At 38.6% G+C, this 14,470-nt stretch overlaps 1 protein-coding gene across 1 annotated transcript in view; it reads right to left on the bottom strand.

Moving 5' to 3' along the window:
• Nucleotides 1-14,470, bottom strand: part of SNED1 (sushi, nidogen and EGF like domains 1) — a 1,598,911-nt gene that overhangs the window by 321,640 nt on the left and 1,262,801 nt on the right. The window contains exon 26 of the mRNA XM_044070335.1: nucleotides 2,173-2,317. Within this exon, the coding sequence (XP_043926270.1) occupies nucleotides 2,173-2,317 (145 nt within the window). The remainder of the gene's footprint in view (nucleotides 1-2,172; nucleotides 2,318-14,470) is intronic.

Here is a 14,470-nt window from a genome sequence, read left to right as displayed (position 1 = left end):
ACTACAAAGTTAGTGCCCCCATTTTCAGTAAAAAGTCTATATTCTTTGTCCATTGTTTTTCCAAAATCTCATCCTTACATTTTTTACAAGCTGCAAGGGGATATCCCTCTCTAAAACTTTCTATTAAAAAATCTATTTCATTTAAAAAAATAAAATCAGTCTCAGTGGAACATAGCCTGCTGGCTCAAACCCCCCCACCCCCAATATTCTCTTTTAAATATGTAGCATGCATAATCTGAAATTGTAGCTGTCCATTACTTGCTGTTTCCTTCCTAGATATCAAAGTAATATACTTCCCACTTTCTAAGTTCTGCTGTAGTTTGATGTCTAAAAACACAACACTTCATTTACCTGCTGTAAAAACAAACTTAAATTTTGTAGTGTTGTTAAGATATTCCTGAAAATCAAAACATATCTTGACTTCCCCTGACCATACATAAAGCACATCATCCATAAATCTAAAATATTTTTGCAGAAGATATAAGAAACACCATTATAAATATACTCTTCCCAGTATGGCAACACAAATATTAGCATAAATGGGAGCCATGGCTGTCCCAATGGCTCTCCTTGCACTTGCTGGTAATTTTCTTAAACAAAAAGTAATTGTGCTTTCACACTAAATCCATGCAAGAGGTGAAAAAAAATCAGCTGTCTGCATTAAATATACTTTAATCCATTTTAAACCGGGTCGATATTAAATGCTTGACCGCTTAAATGTTCGAATCTCTAAAGGTCGACCTTTAGAGATCGAACAGTTAAGCGATCAAAATTTTACAAAAATTAAAAAAAAAAAATACACAATAGAAAAAAAAATTAAAGGGTTTAAGGAGGGGGGCAAGCACCCCCGCACCCCCCACCCTCTACTTTAATATACCAACTCCAAGATTGCGCTACAGTGTAGGGAATGGGAAATTTCCCATTTCCGCACTATAGTTGACTGAAGTGCGATCTTGGAGTCGGTATATTTAATAGCGGGGGGTGTGGGGGTGCCGGGGGGCTTGCCCCCCATGCCTAAACCCTTTCTACATGTTTGTTTTTTTATCTTTAGTAAATTAAACTACCTATGTTAGTAATGTAATTAAATTAAACTACCTATGTTTGTAATGTAATTCCTCTGAATGTACTGTATCTGATCTCAGATATCTTTTCTGCACAGTGACTAGCTAATTCTGTATGTCTATAGGACATTAATGTTAGTTTTTCCTCTCATTAATACTCATGACTATGTATTCTTAATATCCTTTCTTTGCATATTTTGTACTGGTTATTTTTAAGTGTTATATTATCTCTGTGTTATTACTGGAGCTTTTCTCCCTGGGCCTCCACTGAAAATGGAAATATATCCAGCTGGATTAGCCCGGTTAAGAAATGTAAAATAAAAATAAAATAAAATAAATAAATATACTTTTTTACTATTTTGAACGTTTAAGTGTTCGATCTGTAAAGGTCGACCTTTACAGATTTGAACATTTAAGTGTTCGTTCTAGTAATATAGACCCTTTTAAACCTAGGGTGGTGGGAATGACAGTATAAAGGCTACAAATATCTGTTCTCACCAAACAATCATTCATGTTGATGACAATGTCTTTAAATTTCAGAATGCAATCCACACAATCCAAAATAAAGAACTTAATTTGGCTTCAACATATCTTCCACAACTTAAGCTGCAGGCTCCATTTTATAAGCAGCTGCTGACACTATAGGTCTCATGAGAGTATTTTGACTATCCTTATGGAGTTTATGAATACCAAAAATGACTCCTATCCTGGGAAATGGAATTTTAAAAGTTTTTTTATCAATGATAATCAGCTACAAAAGCAGAGGATGAAATAATTATCAATTTGACCGCAGCCCCTACTGTGGTCATGCAAAACAACTGGCTCATAAAACAAGGTATCAATAAGCAATTTAAACATCTTTTTTTTCTCCAGTGTAGAATGAGCTTTTTTCTCTTACTCATGAGAATGGTTATGTGGCCATAAGCAGATGTGAGCTCAGTCGAGTGTTACAGCATTTGACTCACTCTTTGCAAAATAACACTTTTTAGCACATTGTTTGTTTCTATCCAATTAATATGCATATGGAAACAACAGGAGCCATGTCTCAGTTGTCCTCAATACCATATGCAGGCATTTCTAGGCAATGAAAATTATTACAGATTCTAAATACCTTGGAGGTTGAAAAGGATCCTCAGAACTTTCCTGCTCACTTCCCAGTCGTGGTTCTTGCAGCATGGGTGAAGAAATGTGATTACTTGAGAATTTGTTACTTCCATTTCGATTACCTATCTTCTCTTGGCTTTTATTTCTGTTTGCTAAAAAAAAAAAAAAAAGTAAGGATGTCAGATTTAATATTTTAAGTCTAGAATCATTTTAGGACAGCTTGGAAAGATACTGCTCCCTACTGCATTCCAGAGTATTTGATCACATTGTATGTCTCTTGCAGAAAGGCTTAAATGTAGCTTAAATATTTAACTACATTACTAAAGTTAGTCAAACAGTATCTCAAAAGCAAGGAATAAATGTATCTGTTTTCCTGAAAATCTACATAAGCGAAGCCTCTGAATGCAGAACAAAAGGGTAGAATTCCAGTTTTCTGACATTTTAAAGAAAGGTTTTCATTCATGCTGATATGGTAGCAGTAAATAAATTCTTCCAAAAAATGTTATTTTTTATACTGTTTCACTGTCAGGTAGACATACACCTTAGGTATTTTTACTTAGTTTCTTTTACATACAATTGGTCTGCTTTTTACTTCAGAAGATTTTAATAATATTGGGAAGATGAATGACAAAAAGCACTTCATATCTGCTCCCAATCACCTAAAAGCTAACAGGCCATCAGAAAAAAGCTTATTCAAACTTTCAAGAAAATTGTCAAAGCTAGAGTGCCAAATAGAAACCATTATAGCTTAAACCAGGCCATACAGAACCACAGTGAAAAAATCACTGGGTCATTATAGCTTAAACCAGACCATACAGAACCACAGTGAAAAAAACACTGGGTCATTATAGCTTAAATCAGGCCATACAGAACCACACTGAAAAAAAAACACTGGGTCATTATAGCTTAAACCAGGCCATACAGAATAAAACTGAAAAAAAAACACTGGGTCAGTATCAGTAATGCTGTTTATGAATAGCAAACCTTGAGTCACATTTGGATATACTAATACTGGATGTTTAGATAGCAGCACTGAAGAATCCCAGCACATTCAACAGCTGCAGTACAGGACAGCATACACTGGTACATAATTATAGAACTGTTGAGTAGAAACCAGTAGTTACAACAAGAGGACCCCTGATCTCTACCAATGATGTAAGACACAAAGCATGGAGAAGCCATGCACCTCAGATTCAAAGTGTCTGTTATGTAATACTCATCACAAGGTAATTGAGTTTTGTTGGAAAACTAGACAACAACAACTGATTGTGACAAATTTTCACCATATTTGCGCAGAATTGATACTTCAGGGATGGCAGGACTTAATCAGTCTATGTAATGTTAAATTAAATAATAATTATGAAGGCAGAAATCATATTTGTATAATGTATGAAGATGTTTGTAATGGCTTATTTTCTCTTTTGTAATTGAATGTGTACTCGTGCCACTATGTAATATTTGATGTTAATAAAGAAGTCTAAATAAGATGTAGAGGATTTGACAAACTATTAGCTTTGAAACACATAAGTGCTTTTTGCATTATTACTGAGTTACTGTGATAACTTTGCACTTAGGTTTTGTATTTATTGTAATCTAAGAATTGTCTTGCTTTATACTTCAGTGAGAGTAGGGAAAGAAACTAGTCATTTCTAGGCCTCTGATTGCTCTAGGACTTTGAAGTCTGTTATTTGATTATCGGCTAGTGGGCTTGTTTGAATATTTTTAGCTTTTCTGTGCTATTATAAGTTGCTTGCATTTGCAAAGCCTTGTGCTCATTCTCTCAAAACTGCTCAGTGCTAAGCAACCACAATACTGACTGTGATAATTTTACACTGGATATGACAAACTACTAGTCTTGAAATACCTAGCAGGAACTTGTAGAACCATTAGGCACCCTATTCAACCAAAGCCTGAGTACCGGCTTTGTCCCAGCCGAGTGGAGGACAGCTACTGTAATGGTTAAGCTGTTTACCTTACAGACACAAGGTGCAGGGTTTGATTCTCACATGGGGTAATTGGCTAGGCTTAAAATGGCCCACAAGGGTAGTTAGCCTAGTATGAACCTATGACCTGCACCTACATCCACTTTTAGGGGGTGGGAGGATGGCATAATGGTTTAGGTGTTTACCTTACAAACACAAGGTGCGGGGTTTGATTCTCACATGGGGTAATTGGCTAGGCTTGAAATGGTCCACAAGGGTAGTTAGCCTAGTACTAATCTATGAACCTATGAACCTATGAACCTCTGCACAAAGGTGGAGTGTCCACCAATAAAGGAAATTATAGACCCATCAGGCTAACTAACCTGATCTGCAAGGCCATGGAGTGGATTATCATGGACCTCATTAACAAGGACATTGGCAACATCCAGACACTTGATCCCACACAGTTTGGTTTTGTCAAGGGGAGGTCATGCCTGTTAAATCTGGTCGACTTCTTTGAGACAATCACCAAGGCCATAGATGAGGCCTACCTTGACCTGGCCAAGGCCTTCGATACTATTCCCCACTCGGGTATAATAGATAAACTATCTCAACTAGGCATCAATCCATATGTTCCCAGATGGGTAGCAAACTGGCTCACTGATAGAACTCACCTAGTTAAAACAGGGGAAGCCACCTCAAGTAGTAGACCCATAACAAGCAGTGTACCCCAGGGATCGGTCCTGGGGCCTCTGCTGTTTGGGATATACTTCTCAGAGATGCAGGCCAAATCTAGTGGGCTATGGCTGACCAAGTTTTGACTGCAAGCTGGGTGCTGTCATCAATTCCCCTAGTGATGTGGCATCCTCCAAGAGGATTTCACCCAAACAAATGACTGGTGCCAGAAACATGGCCTCAAACTGAATGCCAAAAAATGCATCATAATCCCTTTTGGAGAGAATGATGTCCTCACAAATGATCACATTGATAATAAGGCACTAAGCATGCAAACAGTTGTGATGGACTTGAGCACCTAGGTTGATAGCAAACTGACTTTTGACCACCATATTGCCTCCATTGTATGGAAAGTTTCTACATGGCCCACCTCATTAGTAAGGGTATCTCATCCAGGGACAAGGTGGTCATAACATCCCTGTATTCTTCCCTTATAAGACCCATTATAGAGTACAATGCCCCTGTCAGCATGTACCTCACAAAGCACATGCAGCAGCTGGAGAGACCACAGAAGTTCCTCACCTGGAGAATTCAGGGCCTCAAACATCTACCCTAGGCAGATAGGCTAAAACCCCTGTCCCTCTACTCAGTCTCCTACAGACTCCTCAGAAATAACCTGTCTGGCATACAAAGCAATCTCAGACGCTGTCCTGGTAAAACTGCTGCATATCCATAAGTCAAGCTCCACTCGAGTAACCCGCACATGCAACCTCAACCTGATCTGTGACATCAATAGCACTTGTTGGCAGGACAGAGTTGTGTCCCAGAGACTCCCCCTTTTATGGAATAGACTCCCTCTCCATGTGAGGCAGAGTACCTCATTAAACCTTTTTAAGCGCAACCTGGATAACTGGATGGGGAACAGAAACTACACCCCTGGGATTCCTCCTGTGTACCTGCTTGACAGTGGCATAGGGTGCTGACTTGTTGGAACATGGGCTAAATTCTTGACTAGGCTTGCAAGGGCCTCAGGGCCAATAGCCTAGCCACTTCCTATGAGCCTAAGTAACTTTTTGCATTCCTATTGAGTTACTATGATAGCTCTGCACTTACTTTTGGTATTTACTGTAATTTGGTGAAGTATAATGTTTATTATGATAAGATCCTAAACTTGGTACTTACCAGTATGGGGCAGCTCTACTCCATTCCACTTGTAGCCTCCTCTCTTGTTAAATCTGACCTCTGTGAAAGAGATCTGTTGTGACTCTTGGAGTTTTCTTGAGGAAATTAAGCTCTCATTTCACTATGAATATAATTTTCTCACTGTAGATATTAAGGACCTGTATACGATGATTCCCTAGGACCTTGGTGTCAATTGGGTCACTGAATTTTTGACCGAGAAGGGAGCAAGTCACCGTGAAATTTATTTAATTGAAACTTTATTGGATATTGTGTTAAAAAACAACTTTATTTTATTTGAAGGGGACTTTTACCTGGATTTTACTTGTGGAATAACTTGTCTTTTATCTAGTTGGAGCTTTCTATTTCATTTTTTTGTTCTACATTCACCATAATACTTAAGCCTGAAGAATCCGCCAAGCCCTTTGTATTCAGAGACTATTTTAAGTGTAATCTACTAAAACTGAGTGATGACCTGGCTAAATCCAAAAGCTCCTTCCACCCAGATGATTTTACTCCCTATGTGTAATCCTTTACTGCCAAATTCTATACACATATAAATGGTTACATATATGCATTTGTACCCTGCAAAACAAATAAGATGCCAAATTCAAAAATAAAACCATATGATGGAACCCTAATATAAACAGACTCTACAATAAAAGAAAAAAAAAATCATTGCACAGAAAAATAAATTAAACTCTCAGGAAGCCAAAAAAACAAAACAAAAAAAAAAAAAACACTTTTGCTTAATTGAACAAGGACTGGATCCTGATCAGACCAATCAAACATAGATATGAGGTAGAAATAGCCCACAAGTGAAAGATAACCACAAATGCTTTTTAAACTATGTGAGAAATCTCAGAAATAATGTCCAACACAAAACACAGCTGTTAGTAAATGATGTCACAAACTTGGACCCACAGGACATAGCCGATGTACTATCAGACAAATTCAACTCTAACTTCGCCCCCCCCCAAATATCCTCAGAATAAATACCTGCATCTACAGTCTTCCTCAAATCTCCCAAGAACAAGTTCTCAAGGCACTATCTACAGATAAGAACGCTACATATCTGGGGATGGGTAATGAACCAGACTACATACTAGTTAGCTTAAAACAAAATGTGCCAGATCTCCTACAGAGGGTATTCAATATTAACCTCAAAACAGGTTTTGTGCCAGATGAAAGAACAGGAATAGTCATTCCCTTGCACAAATGTGGGACTTCAATGGACCCAGGTATTTATAGATCCATAAGCCAGACCGATGCAAAAGAAAATAAAAAGGTAAAAAAGAGGGCTGTGGTTGGAAACCTGACCAGTCTCATCTGTAAGGCTACAGAAACAATCACTTTGGAACTAATCGATAGGGGTACAGGTAACCTACCCACTCTCAAAATAAACATAGTTCAGACTTGTCAAGGCCGGGCCCTGTATTCTTAATCTGCCTGACTTTGAAAAGGTTACTGAGGCCATGGATGAAGTCAAATCAGAGCACACTGCATATCTGGAACTTGCAAAGGCATTCAACACCAACCCCAGTCGGGTATGACAGATAAATTCTCCCAGCTAAATATTAACCCTATGTAACTCGCTGGATAGCAAATTGGCTCACAAGTAGAACCTGGGAAGTAAAGGTATGTGGCTGTACCTCCTGTAAAAGACCTGCTGCTATCAGAGTGCCTCAGGGCTCAGTCCTTGGGAGACCTTCTCTTTCGCATTTACTTCTTGGAGGTCAAAGCGAATGTTAAGGGTTTGTGGCTGACCGACTTTGCAGATAACTGCAAACTTGGTGCCCTCATAAACTCTGAAGAGGACATCAAGATCCTACAAGAGAGTCTGTTCCAAACAGACAGCTGATGTCAAAACCATGAACTAAAACTAAATAACAAGAAATGTATAATTGTGTCCTTTGGCAAGCATGAGTACCTTTGTAACTATCATACTGGCAACACCCCCTCTCCCTGAAAAATGATCCTGTACTTACAGCTGAAAACATATGTCAACAGTGAACTGTTCTTTAATTCCATGTATCCACTATTGTAAGGAAGTCCTCTTTCAATGCACAGCTTACATCTAAAGGTATGGCATCCAGATCCAGGGATGGTATTATTCCATTGTATTCCACACTCATCAAGCCAATCAATGAGTATAACGGCCCTTGTTATGTAACTGTCCAGTCACTTATTTTATTTTATTTTTATTTTACATTTGTTTACCGGGTTAGTCCAACTGGATACATATCCATATTCAGTGGAGACCCGGGGAGAAAAGCTCCACATTAAAAACAGGACTTTGACTTACATACAGATAAATTCATAATAATGCTATTAGTTAGAGACACAGAAATAAACATACCGATTGCAGGTTAGGGACCCAGGGAGAAATTAAAAAATAAGACTTTGTTATGCATATATGGATACAATCTTTCTAAAATAAATAAATTGCTTGATAACATGATAGTGAGAGGTGACAATTTAAACAGGGCATAGGTAAAATAGTCGAGTGATGTAAAGGAAAGTGGAGTTGGGCTGTTCCAGACGGTATAGAGGAAAAAGATAATAGGCTCAGAGGAGAAGGGTGAAATTATAGTCCCATAAAACTCATATAGAGATTATGAGGGGAAGGCAGTCAGAGGAACAGGAGATGTTATAAACATGTAATTGTAGGGATCTTAGTGGAAAAAAGAGCTGAGGGAGAGGGCAATAGGAAACGACAAGGGGTGATAGTGGACTTATTTGGACTAGTCCGGTTTAGTGCAAGGACATAGCCAATGAGCTTTTAGGAATTTCTTAAGATTACTTTTGAACTGGTTGAGAGAGGTAGTTAGTTTTAGGTTATTAGGAAGGGAATTCCATAGTTTTCCAATGGAGTTGGCATATAGAGCGTCTCCACCTAAGTTGTTAGATTTGATAGTTTGTATCAGGACACTATGTGAAGATCGGAGGCAGCTAAGATTGGTGTAGGGGGTAAAGAGTTGGTTCAGTGAGGGGGTTTTCTCTGGTTCTTTAATTATTTTGAATGCTTCTGTAAGTTGGTTAAGTTTGAGAAGATTGGGGAGTTCTAACCAGTCAAGTTTCTTTAGATTAATACAATGGTGAGTATGATACGGTTCACCTGTAACAAATTTGGCAATATGGTTGTAAGCGATAGAGAGTTTATTAAGCTCGGTTTTATTTAGGAAGGAAAGTACTGGAGAGGCATATATTAGAGAGGAGAGGAGGTGTGTCCGTGCTATGGTTAGTTTGGTGCTGGGAGTTAAAAAGTTTTTAATTCTGTACATGGAACCAAGTTTCCTGTTTACTGTCTTTATGGTTTGACTGATATGCAAGTCAAATTTGAGTTTGTGATCTATAATGACGCCTAGTAGTTTGGTGTTGGTAACAGGCTCTATGATGGTGCCATTAGTGGACTGAACATAGAAGGTCATATTATTAATGAGAGAGGAGTATTGCCCTAAGGAAGTGGTTGAGGAGGGGAAAATTAATAGCAAGTTAGTTTTTGTTGGATTCAGGATAAGTTTCCGTTCTGTGAACCATTTTTCAACCGCAGCAAAGCAGTTTTGGGTGGCTACTTGGAGATTATGGAGAGAGATGTCAGAGCAGATTAGTGTGGAGTCATCTGCATATTGAATGCAGGTGGCTTTGGGGATGATTAAAGAGAGATCATTTATGAATACCGAGAAAAGAAGGGGACCAAGTATAGAGCCTTGTGGTACACCTATGGTATTGGGTAATAGGTGAGATAGCTTGCTTTGCCACTGGACTGCTTGTTGTCTACCTGAGAGGTAAGCGTTAAACCAGCTTAGGGCTGAGTTGTCAAGGTGAAGTGTTTCGAGGGTGTGAAGCAATAGTTGATGGTTGACCATGTCAAAGGCTTTTGACAGGTCAAGAAAGAGAGCAGAAGTAATAAGTTTGTTATTACGGTTACAGTTGACTGAGTCAACAAAGGAGAGGAGGGCGGTAGTTGTACTGTGATGGGGGCGAAAGCCATGCTGGGTTTTGGACAAAAGATTGTTTTGGGTGAGATAGTATAGGAGTTGCTTGTGAACACACCTTTCCATTATTTTTGCTATTAGGGACAGTATTGCTATGGGTCTAAAGTTTGAAATTTCCGTGGAGGAGCCACCCTTATGAAGTGGGATGACATATGATATTTTCCAAAGAGAGGGAATTGTAGCCTCTGTAATGGTTCTGTTTATCAAGATTGAGATAGGGTAGGCTATAACATCAGATGCTATTTGTAAGTATTCGGCCGGAAGACGATCAGCAGATAGGCTGGATGGTTTAAGTTTCTTCAGTAGGCTTCTAATATAGGAGGTGGATATTGGTTGAAGATTAAAGGCAGGTGGAGATTTACTAATAGCACTGATTATGGAGGAGGAAGAAGAAGGTAACTGACTGGCTAGGGACTGGATCGTTTTGGTAAAAAAAGAGTTGAACGCATTTGCTATTTCTATAGGATCTTTACCAGTAAGTTTCACGGGGGTAGGGGTGGTAGGCTTCCCAGAATGAAGGAGATTGTTAAAACCTGCCCAGAACTTCTTTGGGTTATTCTGATGTTTGTCCTGGAGGTGGCAGTAATAGTTATTTTTATCCTGAGTGATATTGGATTTTGTAGAATTTCTGAATTGTTGAAATATAATGCGATCTAGGGGTGCTTTCGTGGTTCGCCACTTATCCCATGCCTTGTCTCTGAGCTTAATTTTCAGTTTAGTTTCTTTGGTTAGCCAAGGTGCTACGCGAATCTTTGATCTGATAAGACGATTTGGTGCATGAGTGTCTAGTATCTTTAGGAATGTGTCATTGAAGTAATCCACACTCTCGTCTAGGGGAAGTGTTTTTAACATGGACCAGTTACACAATTTGAGTTCATCTAGGAATTGCACTGGGAGGAATTTCTTCTTATTTCTAACTAGTCTATAGATAGGAGGTCTTGTGAACATCAATTTATGTTTCATAATGAAAGTGATAAGGTGGTCACTAAGATCATTGGAGAGGGTCCCTGTAGTATAATTTTGTGAATCTTTATTGGTAAGAATCCAGTCGATAGTGCTTCCTTTTTGCCTAGTATTTCCAATTCTAGTGGGAGATGTAATATTTTGGGAGTAGCCATGTAGGTTGATAGGTAGGGGATTTGTCTGGTCAGAGAACTGGGACCAGTCAATGTTGAAATCGCCCAGTATGATGGTTTCTTGGGGGTAATTCATGGCTAACCAACTTAAGGTTAGTTCCAGGGTTTCTACATTTTTCCCGGGGGGGATATAAACTACAATGAGATTTATAGTTTTATGGTTATTTAGGCAAATTTTTAGCGCAATTAGTTCCATATTGGAGACCTTGGGAGGTTGCAATGGATTCAAGATGATATTCAGTGTGTTTTTAAACATTACCGCTATTCCGCCACCCTTTTTTTTTATCCAATCAACCCTCAGTATATTATACCCAGGTGGAAGAATCTCTTCATCCTTTGTGGCTGGTTTAAGCCACGTTTCCGATAGACACATAATGTCTGGGAGATGCATGGCTAGTAGAGCGTGTAGATTATGAACCTTGTTATTAATACTTCTTAGGTTAAGATGGAAAATAAGGAGAGAGTTGGAAGATCTAGAAACTGATTTTAGGGTAACAGTGTCTAGGTTAATGGCTGGTCCTGGGTTGGGATGTATATCCCCATCTTTTGCAATACATTTTTTCAGATGAACTATAAGTCTAAGTAATTTGCATAGTATCTTTAGACCAGATTTAGTAGTGGTTGCTTTGGGGTATCATTGAGTTAGGTGCACATTTTTAAAGTATGTTGCTGAGGTTGAGTAGTTGGTGGAAGAAATCTCGTAAGAGGGAAGATTTATGTAGTTGTAGGTATGACCATTGGGGAAGTGAATACCCAATAGAGTTTGATTTTCATACCTCGATAAGAAGTAAGGAATAAATAAGAGTAGAGCTAAAAGTGGGACAATAAAGTTCATTATTTTACACATGGTTATATAAAGGGAGGCTAAATTAAGTGGGGGGAGTTAGGAAAGCCTGTTAAGGTATTGGTAGATGGCCGGGATTTGGGGAGGAGATGTATTCCATTGTAGGAGGGCTGTAATTGGTTCTGAGTTAGGTGGGATGGGTTTGTTAGCCTGATAAATGTAGAGACAGCAGGGGCGGGTGGAATTAGGGGGCAGGGTGGGGCGCGAGGGCGAAGCGGAGCGGGGATACACCCGTCAGGAGTTTGCCAGGTCTTAAGGCCTGTTGGATGTAAGTACAGAGACTGCTGTTAAGCGGCAGTATTTTTTTTGTGCTTGAAGCCTGTTACTGTTAGAGTTGGCAGGTTAGGTAAAGTTAATGGCCAGCTTCCTAATAATACACAGGCTAGTGTGGAAAAAAACAGTACAGGGACTTGAGACTGATATTTTAGTATGCTGCTTTGGGAAAGGCTACCAGATTAGATGGGAGGTACTGTTATGTCACCTACAGCGAGACACTTTACAGAAAAAATAAACTGTTGTCACAAACTGAATGACCACAGTACTTTCTTACTAAAAACAAAACAAAAAAAACTATACAGACCAACTCAAAGTCTTGTATCTCTTCTTGCATCATAGTGGCTATTGAGAGGTAACCTCTGCCTGACATACTGAATCTCAAAAAGACTCTCTTCTGTCAGACTTACACATTCACAAATCCAATGGTATCATAAACACCCACTTAAGGGACCTCAGTCTCTCTTGCAAAATTAACAGAATATACTGGAGGGACAGGTAGGTATCACAGATAATACCAAATAGATTGAAACATCTTCTACTCTACTTAATAATAGTGTATTTCTTGTGCTCTGCTCATACGTAATGACATATGGATGGGTAACTACAAATTCACCATCCCAGTTTAGCACCACTGGCCCTCCTGAATAGAGGAAATATGTAATTACTCCCAAATAGACTTGTGTGGCCTATATTTGGATATTCAAATTGCAAAGTATAATGGCTAATAACTATCATGGGAATGCAAGGCAAGGCTTCTTAATATCCTCACAGAACACTAACCTGGTAAGTACCTATGAACTTATGCACTTATGAACCAGATCCAAACATGGATGAGAAACTTGAACCATGCCACAAGATCAATAGATTATTACAGCCTATGCCAAGATGGCTGGATGTCTAAAGCCATGTCCAAAGATGGATGGGTGACAACAGCCAATCACAAAGGAAGATAGAGGATCATAGCCATACTTCTTGAAAGACTGACAATTACATTTGGTCCCTTAGAAAGATAGATGATGACAACTGTACCTCAAGAAGAATGGATGGCCAAAGCCTTACTTTAAAAAAAAAAGGGAATAACGTGATCCAGACCACTAACAGACAGATAAGCTAATGTAAATCTCATGAATGATGACTGATCAGTGCCATATGCTGCAGGTAATGGATAACCACTCTGGTTATCTGAGGTGCAATGAAAGAGTTGATAAATCACCATAATTTCAGGCCTCTGTTGTAGAAGTGGTTTGATTCCTGGACCTAGTTAGGTCCCTGTGTCTGGACCCCAAATATGCTGCCCAGATTTTATGAGGAGACTCATTTTGTGATGAAGAAAAGAATGTTAAAATGTAAAGAAATATTTACTGTAATGCTTCAATGTTTCAATGCACTCATACAGCTAACTTAAGCCTCAAAGTAGCTACATAGAAGTTAGTGTCAAGTTATCGATTTCATATGCCTCCATCCCCATATCCAACCTATCCTTAAAGTTCACCAGAGTTCTGGATTGTCTTATTGCTACTTGGAGAGAGAATTCCATGCTCTCCTTGCTCTGTATCTAAAATGTTAAATACAATGTTATAGCTGACAGTAAGTTCTCATGAAGGTTGTTATTCCTGGTGTCTCTATCGTGTTATACAAAACTCAGTCCAAACACTGCAGCTAACATCTCATTTTTAGGCACTTAAACACAAGTATGATATCATCTCTGAGAAGCCTTTACTTGACTGAAAGCAATGTTACCCTCTTCAACCTTACTCTACATGGAAATTGTCTCATTTTATTTGTCTGGTGTACATTTTTTGAATTCCTTCTAACTTAAAAAAATGTAATATTGCACAAATGAACCTGTCCACCATATTCTAAATGTGGATGAATCAAACCTTAAACAAAGAAACCAAGGCACTTCCATCTGTACTGTTGATAGTGAACAGAATGTCCCTCATAATATCATATAGAGGTCTTATTGTGTTCATCAAATGAGCTTTAAAGTGCGTCTGTCATCAATTATGATACCTAAATCTTTAACAGTCTGAAACAGGGATTCTATTATAGTTAATACAGTATGATAGATATTTTTACGGGATCCAAAATGAAATACCTTATATTTTTGAGTACAAGTATACTCTGTTAATATTTGACCAGATGTACAAAGCATCTACACAATCTGTAACTGTCTTTGGTCATCTGCATTCCTAACAATTACAGTCACCTTGGTGTCATCTGGGTTTTTACGTATTCATAAGTTCTTAACAGCTTTGAAATGAGATCATAAATG

This window comes from Protopterus annectens, chromosome 4.part1 (genome assembly GCF_019279795.1).
Source record: "Protopterus annectens isolate FY-2018-M chromosome 4.part1, PAN1.0, whole genome shotgun sequence".
Lineage (NCBI taxonomy): Eukaryota > Metazoa > Chordata > Ceratodontiformes > Protopteridae > Protopterus > Protopterus annectens.
Note: the sequence above shows the minus strand (reverse complement) of the source record. Positions and strands in the feature narration are given on the sequence as shown.